This window comes from Colobus angolensis, unplaced genomic scaffold (assembly GCF_000951035.1).
Source record: "Colobus angolensis palliatus isolate OR3802 unplaced genomic scaffold, Cang.pa_1.0 Scaffold702, whole genome shotgun sequence".
NCBI classification, from domain to species: domain Eukaryota; kingdom Metazoa; phylum Chordata; class Mammalia; order Primates; family Cercopithecidae; genus Colobus; species Colobus angolensis.
In genome coordinates, this window is record NW_012120733.1 from 77359 (window position 1) to 92932 (window position 15574).

Below are 15574 nucleotides of genomic sequence, written 5' to 3' on the forward strand. Positions count from 1 at the left end.
CCACCATGCCCAGCTAATTTTTTGTATTTTTAGTAGAGATGGGGTTTCATTATGTTGGCCAGGTTGGTCTCGAGTGCCTGACCTCGTGATCCACCCACCTCAGCCTCCCAAAGTGCTGAGACTACAGGTGTGAGCCACCGCACCTGACCAGTTGCTTTTTTTTCTTAAAAAGTATCCCACACAGTACTATATTCATATAACTGTAGGTCTTTGCTGTGCACACAGATACACATACTGTGTTATATTCATTGTGGACAGACAGTAAAGACAAGTTAGTAAATATAAAGGGGGAGAGAGAGGTGGTTCTAGAAATAAGATTTTTTTTAATGGTTCATTTGTCTATTATCTTTCTTGGCATTATCAACTTTTCTTGCTAGAAAGTGTTTAATAGCATCCTATGATAAATATTAATCCACTTAAAGCATACAGCCTTACTGCATGGCAATGACTTACTGTAGTAGGTCTGTGCAACCAATTGATAGCGGCAGATTGAAAGAATCTAAAAATGGGCAGATTCTGGTGCAGCCATGAATTGCTGGTAGAGTGGGTTGGGAGTCTTATAGAAAACTGGGTGACCCTGTGGTGAGATAGACCCATATCATAGCAGTCACCCCTCAAATTCACCTAAGTTGCTGTTACAATGTGCTTTGACTCAGATTAGTTTAGCTTTGTTGTGTAGAATTTGCATCCAGAATCTTTTGGACTTAGCAGTCCTCCCTATGAATCAAAGAACTTCATAAAAAAATTAAAAGACAAATTACTCCATTTTAATCGGCATTTAATCTCTCTGAAGAGCCCCTATTGCCTTAGGTCATGCAGCTTCATTGTTAGTCACCAGAGTTGGGTCATCCCAGTGGAATGATCAGGGAGAATGAAACTAGAAATTTAATTGGCTCAGCTTGAAAGCCTGGCCTGAAGACAAGGTTATTAGTCTCAGGGTAGACCAGGAACCTGCTGTCTAGCACAGAAGGTTGGGAAAGAAGGATTTACCATGCCATCTCTTCTGTTTCAGCATGTAGTCTACTGCTTGCCCAGTGGTAGTGAAACTGGCTCCTTCTTTCTATTTGGGGAATAGATATCCCAGATTCAGTGGGAACAGCTTGGCAGGAAGTGGTGGAGCCCAATATTGATTTATGTCTTATATGATAGTTAACACGTGCCATGTGCCAACCCTGGGCCAGGCACTTTTCTAGGTGTTTTTAATCCAGTAATTAATCAATCTTCACAAATAGCTTTATAAAGAGAGGGCTATGTTTTTTTTCCATTTCACAAATGATGTAGCAGAGACTTAGGGAGGGAGGGGAAGAAACTTGTCTAAGTTTGTAGAGCTAAGGGGCAGAGTAAGAGTTCAGGACCAGGTTTGTTGACATCAAAGATAATAATGTAGAGTACAGTGGTAGGTTATGGAGCCAGGCAGCCTAGGTGCAAATCTGGACATGACCACCACCACTAGGTCACCCTGGGCAGGTTCCTTAACCTCTTGCTGCTCCAGCATCCTCATCTGTTAAAGAGTGATCATGATATCCATGTCATGGGATCCTGTGGAGATAAAATGGTGTCTGACAAGCACATGGCAGGCAACTCGGTAAATTGTTAATTGATGTAGTTGTTTTTCTTATTAAGACAGTGGGGAAACTGAGACCTAGAAAAGTTAATGAATGGCCTAAAGTCTTTCAGCAACTGATTGCAAGAACTAAAGTTGTAAGCCGGATCTTCTGACCAAGAACAGTTCTCTTATTCCCTCTATATGAAAGAAAAAAAAAATCAGAATGGCATTTTTCTATGCCCAAAAGCAAACAATTTATGTGCACACAAAAAGCTTGATGGATATTATTTCCTAAGATCTGACTAATGCTTTATAATTTTCCAAAACATTTTCATAGATGATGTCCTTTTCAATCCTCATAACAGTCTGACAACCTGTGTTAACACATCCCACATCCCCTGTTAAAGAGATGAAGAAACTGAACTTTCAGGGTCCAAACTGCTGAGGCTGAAAGACACATTGGTGGCAGAGACTGTTCCCACCATGTGCTGTCCCCAGCTGCTCCTCAGCTGCACATGTCACTAAACCACCAGCACAAGTTTAATTCCCTATGTGATTTCTCAATCTCCCAATTAGCCAGAGGATATTTTTCACTTTCAGATAATAACTTGACAGGGGAGTTTGTTGTATATTCAATTTCAAATGCAAAAGAACATATCTTACAAAAAATGCTATCATTACATGTATGTCAAATGAAGCCAACGGCATTAATAAACCCCAGAGTAGTCACCAATTTTGGACTTCATATTGATTTCCCATAAATGTAGCAACTAGGCTTATTTTTAGATTATGACTTTGTGGACTCAGCAACAGGGCTGAGTTATCTTCAGCTCTTCCAGCCACATATTTAAGCCCTGATAACCTTTTGCAGATACTTTGAAATTCACTGTGTGTGCAAGTTTTTTCCTCCCATGACAGCTAAGTTTTTGAGGTCTATGTGATACTGGACTTACTCTCTTAATTTTATATTTTTCACATATCTTTGATGCTGACAGTGTATTATTCAGACTATACCATTTCAGTAATTATTTAAAACATGTTTTTAAATGCAAGTGTATATATTTTTAAAAGCGTTCTCAAAAGGAGGCAAATTCTCTCCGTTTATATTTTTTGTTTATTTGTTTTTATTGGGTGTGTTGTTGTTGTTTTGGGACAAGATCTCACTCTGTGGCCAAGGCTGGAGTATAGCGGCTCCATCAGGGCTTACTGCAGCCTCGAACTCCTGGGCTCAAGCATTCCTCCTTCCTCAGCCTGCTGAGTAGCTGGGACTACTGGTATGTTCTACCATGCCTGACTAATTTTTAATTTTTTTGTAGAGACAGGGTCTATGTTGCCCAGGCTGGTCTCAAATTCCTGGGCTCAAGCAATCCTCCTGCCTCAGCCTCCCCTAACTGCTGGTATTACAAGTATGAGCCACCATGCTCGGCCCTCAATTTTAAATATAATCAGTTTTTAATACCTTCCTGAGTCTTCAAATGCATGTAGACTATATCTACATAAACCATGAATGTGCTTACTGGGACACAAATTTGAAACAGGAAGTTATTCCTCATCTATTCTTTAAAACCAATTGTTCGCAATCCCTAAGTACAGTTCATGATGTGGGAATTGGGGCAGGTGGTTTTTTTTGAGTGAGACTTTGAAGAACCAGTGCTATTGTTTTGGAACATGAAATAAGTTAGTCATATTAAGAGTTAAAGCCCAAATGACCATCTTCCTTCACTTTATAAAAATAATTCATTTCTGAAAAACTACTGCAGGGTGAGTTTTCTGAAGTTGAAAGTGTAATTACCATTAATTCGAATGGAGAAAAAATGTGTTTCTGGTACCCAAATCAGCATCCATTCATGTTAAAAACAACCACATTTCATCATAAGGGACTTCTATTTAATGTTACTTATCAGAGCATTATTCAGAAAGGAAATTTCCTTCTTTCTGCCCACCACTCACAGAGCAATGAGCATGAAGTCTCTCAACATCAAACCAAATAACCTCTCTTCATTCTCATTTTATTTAAATGTTCTCTTGCCTTAGGCTCTGAAAACCTTCCTTCTCTCCTCCTCCCCTCACCCTCCTTAGACCTCTCCTCCCTGCCTTCCATTGCTCATTGTTTGATTAGACCCTGTCCTGAGACTTCCCCCTCTCTGATCATCCTCTCTCTTAATAGATGGGCTCTATCTCTGTCCTTACCACTTCCCCTCCTCTCTCCATCTACTTCTGGACTGATCTTACATTTACTATGGCTTCCTATTCAGCCTGGGTGTTGAAGGCTCCTAGATCTTCATCTCTAGACTCTGAGCTCCAGATGGGCATTTCCACCTTTATATGCCCCTAGAAACTCAAGTTCATATATCCCAAACTAAACTCATTACCTTCTCTTGATGATTCAACCTGAGATCTTAGTCCTCCTCCTCCTGTCTTCCCTGGTTTGGTAAATAGCATCACAGTCCAGTCAGGCATGCACTCTGGGGACCTGAGTGTCATCAATGTGATCCTCTTTCCCTTGTCATTCCTAACCCAAGAGTCATCTAAATCTGTTTGTTCTATATCCACAGTGGCTCTCACAATGCTTTCCTCCTTCTCTTCTCACCAAGACCCCTCTAATCCAGGGCATCATGGCATGGGAGGAGACACGCTCGTGTTGCCTTCTCCAAGCCATCCTGCAGACTGTTCTAGAGTTCTCTTTCTAAGTGCAGGTCTGAACTTATCACTGCCTGCCTAAACCTCTGAGAGTTCCTATTATGCAGAAATTGATCTGTTATTCTGCTGTGAACTTTTAATTCACTACTAAATAGCGTGAGCTAATACATATAAAGTGCTTAACTCAACATCTAAGGAGATGCTCAAAAAATGTCATTTACGCTATTATCACTGAACGCTCCTTCAAGCCTTGCAAAGTTGACATGTAGATGTTCATAGACTCAAACTGTGAATGTGACTCATTTATTTCACATTCCACGTGCTGCGTAAAGTCTTCATATAGACACAGAACTGATACCTTTATCGATTTGAATTCTACTAGTGAATTAAAAGTTCAGAGAAAGGTAATAGATTTAAAAAACAAACATGTAGAGACTGGTCAATGTTCCCTTGGCTTCATAGACTATGGATAGCCTAATCATTACAGATACTTAAGATACAGGCCAGGCGCAGTGGCTCATGGCTATAATCCCAGCACTTTGGGAGGCCGAGGCAGGTGGATCATGAGGTCAGGAGTTTGAGACCAGCCTGGTCAACATAGTGAAATCCCGTCTCTACTAAAATACAAATCAGGCATGGTGGCACATACCTGTAGTCCCAGCTGCTCAGGAGACTGAGGAAGGGGAATCGCTTGAGCCAGGGAGGCAGAAGTTGCAGTGAGCCGAGATCATACTACTGCCTGGCGACAAAGCAAGACTCCATCTCAAAAAAAAAAAGACATCCAGATTATGGCCAGGTGCGGTGGCTCATGCCTGTAATCCCAGCACTTTGGGAGGCCAAGGCAGGTGGATCACCTAAGGTTGGGAGTTTGAGACCAGCCTGGCCAACAGGGAGAAACCCCTGTCTCTACTAAAAATACAGAATTAGCTGGGCAATGGTGGTGCACGCCTGTAATCTCAGCTACTTGGGAGGCTGAGGCAGGAAAATCGCTTGAACCCAGGAGTTGGAGGTTGCCAGCCTGGGCAACAGGAGCGAAACTTCGTCTCAAAAAAAAAAAAAGAAAATGATACACAGATTATTTTACAATTCCACTGAACTGCAGGGGGATTATAAGGTAGCTGAGGTGTACCTAGCTAGCCTTCCACCTCATCTTTTGGCTTTCTCTCAGCTCCTTCCACAACAGCCCAGCCCTCCTCCTTGGCATACACATATTAGTTGGACAGATTTTTGGGCACCTGCCTTGTGTCAGGCACAATGCTGGGCAGTGGGAATACAGCAGGTGACATAAGGTGAGATCATCCTAAGCCAAATAGGGCTGAGGACTGGGGTAGGGGTGGGATGGGATTTTAGATGCAGGAGTCAGAGAAGATTTCTCTAGAAAAGTAATATTTAATCAAGACCTGAGTGCTGAGAATGTGCCAACTAGGGGAAGTTTGAGGAAAGAGCATTCCAGACTGAGGGAGCAGCAAGTGCAAACACCTTGAGGGAAGCTGCTTAGCACTTTGCCCCAACCAAGAGAGTTGGGTCGCTGGAACCTAGTGAAGGAGGGTAGGAGATGAGATAAGAGAGGTAGGGTCTTGCAGGCCATGATACAGAGTCGGCATCTTATTCTGCTTGGGGGAGGCGGGGCACTGGAGGACCTAAATATCTGAATTACATTTTTAAAGAACATCCTGGCTTCTCTGTGGAGTATGGAGAGGCAAAGATGGAGGCAGGGAGGAGAGTGTGAGGCAGGGCCCAGATGAGAGAAGGTGGAGGCTGGAATGGGAGTGAGTGTGGAAGGGCAGGTGGTGAGACCTGGTGGCATCCCACATTGACACATTTTGTTGCCCTGAGTTTTTCATGAGCACTCAATCTGAGAGGACCTATTTACAACTAGGAGCATATCTGTAAAAAGTGGAATCATAAGACAAGTACAGTCCCCTAGGAAAGGCACACAGGGTACATCCCGCCGGGGGGCACACCACAGGGGATACTTTCCAGCACTCCTGGCAGGTGAATATTTTTGGTTAATAGCCCTTTTTAAGCTCATAAAGATCATACTGTATAAGCACTGACCCTTAAAAGATGGCTTTGCCTGCCAGGGATAAGAGAGAATGCTGCTCACTTTCAGATACGAACTCTCTTCTAGGAGGCCAATGTGCTCATTCACAAATCTTCCTTGAGATCTTAAAGATTTGATGGACTTCTTTTAAAAAGCAGTGAGCTATATGCTACCTACTGTCACAATCAGAGCAGACAGACAGAGACAAATGCTTTTATGAGTAATTTAATTCTTCTCCCTGTGGAAGACATCCTCGGCTGTCAGCACTGTCCCCGGTGGGTGGAAGAATATGCAGACGATGTGAAGTGACTGTTAAAGGCAGCAGATGGTGCTTCTTACTTCGTGTTTACGGAGCACCCATAGGGTGATAGTTGCTTCCAATGCCGCATACATTAAATAGTTCCTCTTCTTCTTTCCTTTCCCCTACCTTGTGGGCTTCAGGTTCTCTTAGTGCTCGCTGTGACAACTCCGGACGGTGCAGCTGTAAACCGGGTGTGACAGGAGCCAGATGCGACCGATGTCTGCCAGGCTTCCACATGCTCACGGATGCGGGGTGCACCCAAGACCAGAGACTGCTGTGAGCATCTGCATCCCACCATTGCTGTCACTACCTCAGTGATGACAATTATAGAAACCTTAGCAACCACTTGTATTTACTGAGCCCCTACCCTGTGCCAAACACTGCTTTGAGAGTACATCATGGGCTATCTACTTTAATCTCACAATACCCCTAAGAGGCTGGGATTATCATTATATGCATTTCAAAGATAAGAAACTTAAACAATATGAGGTTAAGTTGCCTGATGTTACTGGTGCGGCTGGAGCTAATGCTTAAGCTCAGAGTTTTGGGTCCAGAGTCCATGTCCTTCTCTCTGGCAACAGCTTCCCTCTAGATGAAGGGAGGCAACGAGTCCTTCAAGTAACCTGGGACTCATTTTGGCCCCAGTGAATTTGGGTAGAACTTTTCTGCATAATCTTGATCCCCTTTAGTTTGGAATGTCCTGTATCCCTGCTCAAATTTTTTTTGGAAGATGAGTGAGTATGCACTAAATATCACATTACCAATCTGCAGAGATGCAGAGCTGGCAAGTGTTGGGATGGCTTGGTGGGGGCTTGCCAGTGAAGCACTGGGCACTGGCTAGGAAGGCTCTCACAGAGGAGGCGCGTCCCATTGCCCACTTTACTGGCTCCTTGCTGGGACAGGAACTGCCCTCCAGCCACACTGCATTGTTCCAGTTGTCAGGGTCCCCAGTTCTCATACTCTCTTGGCATTTGTTCTGGTCCAGCTTTCCCTGACCCTTTCAGATGGTCTTCAGAGATCACCCCTGCCCCACTCCTCCTTTGTAACCCTTTTAAAACATAACCCTCTGTTAGCTCCGCCTCCCTGGCCCAATTCAGAATGAGATAAAACTTATCAAGATCCTTCAAGGTCCTCCTCCCTCTCCACCCTCAGCCTAGGTGCCTGCTTGGTTTCTTACCACTTTCCTCCCTGCTCCCTGCACTCCGCAGGGAAGTCACACCAGCCTTCTTTCCCTTCTTCAAAGAGCCAAGTGCATGTGACCTTGGCACATCCTGGAGCACTCTGCCTTCCCCAAAGCCGTGCAGTGCCTCCTGCTCCATCCCCACCCCACTATCTCCTCACAGAGGCCTTCCTGCACCAGTCCCACCCCTCTGTGTTCTCACTCTGCTGTTTCACTCCATATCTTATTTTCTATTCATGTTTGTCCATTTCTACCACTAAAATGTAAGCCCCCTGTGGCTCTGTCTTGTTTGCTTCTGTGTCCCCATGCCCTGGAGTGGGAAGAGGCACCTTGAGGGTGTCCAGTGCATCTGCAGCTGTCCCTGTGCTTGCTGCCCTGGCACAGGACTCCTGTGGAATGGGGACTGTTCCTATTTCTCTTAGCATCCCTGGTTCTGAGCACCCAGTAGATGCTGAATATGTGTTTGTCAAATGGTCCAGATAAGCAGTAAAGAGGGAGCTAAGGAAGGAGGCCGTGAGAATTCAAAGATAAAGACTGGCAAAGAAATTCCAGCCATAAGCATTGCTAGACTTGGCATGTGAGTGGATGAGGAATGTGAGGGAGAGGGAGGGGTCAAGGGTGCTCCAGGTTTGGGCAGGATTTGGGTGGGGTCATAGGGCAGGCAGAGGAGGAACAGATCAGTAGAGAAGAGACAGTAAACTTAGTTTTTGAGCAATGAGATAAAACACATGACTGCGTACAAAGTGGGTGACAGAAGCAGGAGTGGACAAGATAGGGAGATTGTGCCAGAATTCAGTGAAAACCCCGATACCTTCATTGAGAAAATCTTGCCACAAACAAAAAAAAGTCCATTAAACCCAGCAATCCCAGCAATTCCACTCCTAGGTATACATCCAAGAGAAATGAGAAGGTAGATATCTGCACAAAAACTTGTACACACACATTCATAGCAATATTACTCATAATAGCTGAAAAGTGAAAACAGTAACCAAAAAGAATATATGTATTCCATCACCAAAAAGAATTTATGTACTGACACATGCTATGACATGGATGAGCCTCAAAAGCATTGTGCTAAGTGAAAGAAGCCAGTCATGAAAGCCCACATACGGTATAATTCCATTCATAGGAAATGTCTAGAATAGGCAAGTCTGGAGAGACAGAAAGTAGACTGGTGGCTGCCAAGGGCTGGAAGTGGGACTGGAGGGAGGAGATGTGGCAGGGTCGGGGAAACAACTGCTAAAGGACACAGGATTTCTTTCCAGCATGATCAAAATGTTCTAAAAATTCATATTGATGGTGATGGCTGTACAATTCTGAGAATCAGCTAAAAACCATTGGATTGTACATTTTAAATGGGTGAATTGCATGGCATACGAATTACATCTCATTTGAGGAATTACCAACAGAAAGAACTGAATGGAATAAAATAGCAGGTAGACGGAATTAATCATGATAAAAAGCAGACATCATTGAATTAAACAATAGGGAAACAAATGATAATTTAAAAAAAAAATGTAAACAGAGCCAAACAGTCAACCAAAGTAAACTAAACAGTTGAGTGATGAACCTGGTTTACATTCTGGCACAAACCCCCGCTCTCTTTAGGAGTGGCTGACAGTTCTCGGCCCAGCTGCCACCCACCAAGTACACTCTGAGGAGCACCGGTGGAGGCAAGTGAGTCCTCAGGTGTGTGAGAGAGGTCCGCACAGGTGAGGACGGCTAGGAGAAACCTCATTGAAGAAGGACTTGCCCAGCTTAGTGATGTTTGCTCATGAGCAGTTGATTTTTATGTGCTACTTGTGAAGCGTTTGGAAGCATGTCCCTAATTTTCTTTTTCTTCTTTCCCAGAGACTCCAAGTGTGACTGTGACCCAGCTGGCATCACAGGGCCCTGTGACGCGGGCCGCTGTGTCTGCAAGCCAGCTGTCACTGGAGAACGCTGTGATAGGTCTGTGTGAACTGTGGCCCTACAAACAGCAGAGAGAGTCCCTTGCCAACTAAGGGATTAATCGTCTGAGTATAATTATGGAAAAGGGATATTTGACAAATGTTGATGACCTTCTTCCTGCTCTGCCCTTAAAAACTAAGCTTTTACAAAAAAAAAAAAAAAAAAAAAATCAATAAAAAACCACTGAGCACCCAAATCTCACAGGACTCCATACTCTGCTCTGGGTCCCTTCTCTTTGTTTTGACTTTGGGAGAGGCACAGGGCCCCAGAGATTCCCCCCACCAGCTGGCTCCTAATCCCAGGTGCTCTGTATGAGGCAGTAATCCATAGTGAGATCCTGGGACTCAGGCTGGTTGCTGGAAAGGCCTGGCCCAATTAAACATGCTGTGAAAATTCTTGTAAGAGGGCCTATCACAGCATATGGCCATATATAACCATCGTGTACAAAAAAGGCACTGCCCTGGGGATAGGATGGCAGTTACATGCACACACACGTATGGGCATGGGGCTGTGAGGGCGAGGTACGAGCCCCTTGGGCCAAGCCACACTGGAGGAGGTGGAGCAGCGAGGCACCATCCCCCAAGCTGCCGGTGCAGGATGTGCCTTAAGTACAACTGTGCTCAGGCTTTAAACTCTTCCCTCCCAGAGGTTGTTGAGCAGAGGACTGTGAGGCTGGCGTCAGAAGCAAGGCTTCCTCCTTATTTCCTTAAAAGTAAGAAAGCAGTTCTTTGGCACTCTGCCAATCACTTATACCTGCACAGAGGAAATGCCAAATACACTCCTAACTTGTGTTTTCAGGGGTTCCTGGCTGCTGAGGTGAAGGCAGGGAAATAAAGCTTAAGTGTTAAAAGGGAAGTCACTTGTCGAAAGCCTTTTTAATTTCAAAATAAAAGACAAAAATAGAATGCCACATAAAATAAATGTCATCACCACCAATGATAAGAAATAGACCTCTGCTAAAACTGCGTCCCAGTGACAATGCTCTCCCCCTTCCTAGAAGTGACCACCATTCTGACTTTTATGGTAATCACTTTCTTTCTTTGCTTCATAATTTATTACCCCAGTGCGTTCCTGAACAAAATCGTTTAGTTTTGTCTAATTCCCTTACTTTCTCTTCTTTTTTCTTCCCTCCCCATTCCTCCCCTCCCATCCTTCCTTGTTTTTTCAAGCTCTTTTAATTGGCAGGTTTCTTCTCCATAGAAACCATAATAATTCTTTTAACTCTTGCTCTTAGAGAAAAAACAAAGCATGTTTAGTTACAACTGTTCTCTGAAGCACCTGCCCTTCACAGCTACCCTGCTTTTCTGTGATACGTACTCAGAGTATTCCCCCCAACATGTGGTGCAGTAGCTTTTAGACTACATGATTTGGAGGCAGATGTACATGATTTTCAATCTTGCCTCAGCCACTTACCTGCTATATATCAAGAGTTTCTTAACCTCTTGGCCGTAGTCTCCTCATCTAAGAAAACCAGAAATAGCAATTCCTCATAGGGTTAGAGGGAGGTTAAATGAGAGAGTACACTCAAGGTGCCTGGCACAACAGAAGTGCTAAATAAATGATCATTGAAACCATCATTGTTTCACATTATTTCATGTGGAAGGATGTAGTTAACTTCAGCAGAGGACAAACAAGTCCTCCCCAGCTTCCTCTGCCCTCTTCTCTGTGACTCCAGCATCGAAGACTCGCCTGGCAGCCATGGTCCTCACAGAAGCCACTGGAGGGCTTGAGTTGGGAGTGGAGGTGGAATGCTAGCCTACACCTGGCTTTTGGAGAGTGTCTTAGCCATCCTTTTTCTTTGTCATATCCTCACCTGCACTTTTCCCTAGTGAGCCAGAGCCCAGGTGCAAGAGTCAGAGATGGGGATCAACACCTAAGTGGTCTTGGGGAGGGGGTCAATACAGCTGAGTAATGCTGAGGCAGGAGCCTCACCTTCTCTGGTCCCCACTTCCCAGTCTTTGTCCCCATTAAACAGTAGCTCCAGAACAGGGCAGCTTTGCATAACCCTGCCCACACCATTCTGCTCATCTGACCACCACTCAATTTCCTACCAAGGACTGGCCAACTACTCAGAGGCCAGACCACTAAGACAAACGTGGCTCTGTTCTACAAAGGAACAGAAAGTGAATGTTCCCTATGCTGTCTCATTTAGGGGGTCGTGATTGTCCATCTGGCGGTCTGGGGGTGGGGGTGGTATGTGAAATCTGGTATTTCCCTCCTCTGAAAATTAATAGGGCCAAGTGGAAAAGAAGGTAGAGAGAGGATGACTCATTCATCATATTCTCTCTACAGAATAAAAAATAACCTATAATATCCTGATTTCTACAATGCTACTGCAGGTGTCGATCAGGTTACTATAATCTGGATCGGGGGAACCCTGAGGGCTGTACCCAGTGTTTCTGCTATGGGCATTCAGCCAGCTGCCGCAGCTCTGCTGACTACAGTGTCCATAAGATCATCTCTACCTTTAATCAAGGTAAAGTCTTCCGTTTTCTAGGTTTTAGTTTTTGAATGTTGTATAGGGCTTTGTACTTACAGACAACCACCTCCGTATTCACAGGATGGATTCTCTTTAGCAATTCTCTTATAGTATTTAATGTACATTATTTTGTCAGGGCACTCAGGCATACTCTGATGTCTTGAAAAAGTCATAGACTGAAAATAGTTCACTCATTAACTTAAAAGAATAACTACAAAAGAGACTAGATTTATTTCCTTGAATTTTCCATCCCCATCTATTTCAAAACCACAAAGGAATCATTCATTTGGTTTGGAGAGTGTATAACAGTCTTCCTGGAATTCACATTCACTAATAATGCTGTTTTCACATATAATAAATGAGCTAATTTATGTAAAATTAGTTCCCAAGCTACAGAGCACTATAAAAATATTGGAAATTGACATTATTTCAACACTAAGTCTGAGTTTCCCTTTGAAAAGACTGGACCCTCTCACTTCATTAAGGCCAGAGCCTGTTTATATAAATATAAAAAATGGAAATTACAGGCAGAAGAAAACCTGCTATCTTATCACAAGAGTCAGACTCAAAGATGAGAAATCATAGCAGCTGCGGGGCGGGAGCAGGTGAAGTTGAGACCCACACAGAGAGGTACATGGATAATTTTAAGGACCATTTACAAATGTGGAAATATTGAGAAAACCCCACTTGCTACTCACCACTAGGACTTGTTGGCAAGCGAATCTTTCCTTGTTTAACTTAATAGATGAGGAGGGCTTGTCCAATGCAGATTGATTATGTTTGTATTCCAGATGTTGATGGCTGGAAGGCTGTCCAACGAAATGGGTCTCCTGCAAAGCTCCAATGGTCGCAGCGCCATCAAGATGTGTTTAGCTCAGCCCGACGACCAGACCCTGTCTATTTTGTGGCTCCTGGTATGTGAGGAATAATTTCTCCTATGGAAGCCAGCTTATAGGACTAGGAAGTCAGGATAGAGAAATCGAGTTAGAAATTGTGGAAACCATATCACTTTGCATTCAGGGTAGCAGCATCTCCAGAAGAGAGTTGGGGGTTAAGCCTGATTTGAGAGTCACTAGTAAATGGCCCCAACAGAGTAGAATGGGGTGTCCCAGAGGTCAGACCCTGGTTGAGCTGCCTCCTTTAATCAAATGAGAAGTTTCTATGTTTACCACCAAGGCAAGAAATCAAGGACTGTGGCCAAACCTATGGATCTATTGAGAAACAGGTGGAAAGCAAAAACAAAGCATTTCTTAAAACTTCAAATACTTGTAAGTTAAAAAAAAAAAAAATCAGTCAGTGGTATGTGCCTTGGTGGAAAAGCACTGGCTAGAATTCTAACCCCAGTTCATTTCCTTAGCACATATGTGATTCTTGGGCAAGCTGTTCTCTTAACTTCGCTGAACTTAAGTTTTCCCTACTGTTAAATGGGAATACTAGTGCCTGCCTCCCAGAATTATTGTCAGCAAATGTGATGATATTTATGAAGGCATTCTGTCAACTAAAGCATTATGTAACAAGTCGTGCTATGCTGATACGCCAAGGATTTTTACAAAACAGTCTGTCATAAGGGCCACATCATGAATCATCTAATAGATGGAATTGTCTTATAACAAGGCCCTTTTATCATTTCAGTAACTAACCCTCCTTCATAGCCCAAAGTGTCATAGCTATGTCCAGTATCAGGTCCTGACTCTCCTAGCAAGGAGTTTTGGGGCAGCATGACACAGGACTTCAACAAAAATTGCCGACACCAGTGCAAACTTACATTTGTTTGCCTCTCCAGTTTCACAACTGATCTCAATCTTTTAAAACTCTGTTTCACAGCCAAATTTCTTGGGAATCAACAGGTGAGCTATGGGCAAAGCCTGTCCTTTGACTACCGTGTGGACAGAGGAGGCAGACACCCATCTGCCCACGATGTGATCCTGGAAGGTGCTGGTCTACGGATCACAGCTCCCTTGATGCCACTTGGCAAGACACTGCCTTGTGGGCTCACCAAGACTTACACACTCAGGTAAAAAGAGAGACCACAAGTAGGTCAATTAGAGCAAACTGTGATTGAAGTTCGAGTCCATTCTTTATTCATTCAATCATCATTCATTTGTTCAACAAGCCTTTCTGAGCACCTTTTATGTACCACGAAGGTTGCTATGTGCTCAGAAAGGACATGATTCCTTCCCTCAAGCAGCTGACAGGCTAACGGGAGAGAAAAATGAATAGATAATTACAGTGCAGTTTGTCAAGGGACAGAAATAGACAAGGTAGATACAGAAGTTCTGAGCACATACAGGAGGCATGCCAGTGTTGGCATGATGAAGGAAAGCTTCCCAGGACCACATGACAAATGTGAAAGGCAGCCCTTTAAGGAAAGAAAAGGGAGGAAAGGTTAACAAGGCAGAGGAAATGCAATGCTTGAAGAAGGTTTTTGCATTTAGAAAATTCCAAATGGTCGAGCATGAGTGGAGCATTAAGTCGGCGAGAGGAGTGCAGTGAGAAGTGAGGTAGGAGAAAGAGGTGGGAGTGACTTTACGGATGTTTTTGTGTGTGTCTACAGGGATTGCATGGTATCCTATAGAACAGGGGTTCTGCATGGTGTTTGCAGAGAGGCTGGGGAAGGGAGCTATGCCTACTAAGTGCTCAGTACTGCACTAGAGGCTGGAAAATAAAGATGGAACATGGTCTTTGCCTTCCAAGAGCTCACGGTCTAGTACAATGTATAACATGTCAAAAAGCAAGCATAATACAGTAGGATAATTGCTTTAGGGGTGGTGCATGTTCATGGGGTCTTGGAAAGTGCCTGATTCTGCCTGGAAGAGTCAGGGAAACCTTCAGGAGGAGGCAATGTGTGGGCTAATAATGGAAAGGTCCACAGGGCTTTTCCAGGGAGAAAAGTCAGAGAAGGGCAACCCTTCTCTGTGAATATATGTGGGGATGCAGAAAGGCATAATATAGGGGAGAACTGGCAAGCAATGGAATACAGCATGCATAGGGAAGATGGGTAGATAACGTTTGCAAAGGTTGGAAAAGGACCCATCATGTTGGGCCTTGTATGTCACGTCAAGGAGCTTAGGTCTTGTCCATGCTGAAAAGACGATGCAGAGCCATTGAGAGATTGTTAAGTCGAGAAGTGTGATCGTCAGGTGTGAAGGCTAGGTGCAAATACAGGCACCATATGGATGATAGTTTGGGTAGGGCCCTTAACTGGACCATCAGAACACATTCACAGTGGCTCAATAGAGAGTGGTTAGGGGCCTAACCAAGGGCAGAGGTAATGGCAATAGGGAAAAGAAGACCCACAGAATACAAATAAAGAATGTATCAAATATCTAAGTATATGTGTTCTAATGATACACACACACACACACACACACAGCTCTCCTGCCTGGAATGCCCATTCCCACCTTCCAGGCTTGGTGAACTTACTCTTTGAGATT

The 15574-nt window shown here is 44.0% G+C and overlaps 1 protein-coding gene across 1 annotated transcript in view; it reads left to right on the top strand.

The window, feature by feature from the left end:
• Nucleotides 1–15574, top strand: part of LAMC2 (laminin, gamma 2) — a 58772-nt gene that overhangs the window by 22631 nt on the left and 20567 nt on the right. Inside the window, exons 3-7 of the mRNA XM_011927261.1 lie at nt 6672–6807; nt 9563–9661; nt 12001–12137; nt 12932–13054; nt 13965–14154. Coding sequence (XP_011782651.1) covers nt 6672–6807; nt 9563–9661; nt 12001–12137; nt 12932–13054; nt 13965–14154 — 685 coding nt within the window. The remainder of the gene's footprint in view (nt 1–6671; nt 6808–9562; nt 9662–12000; nt 12138–12931; nt 13055–13964; nt 14155–15574) is intronic.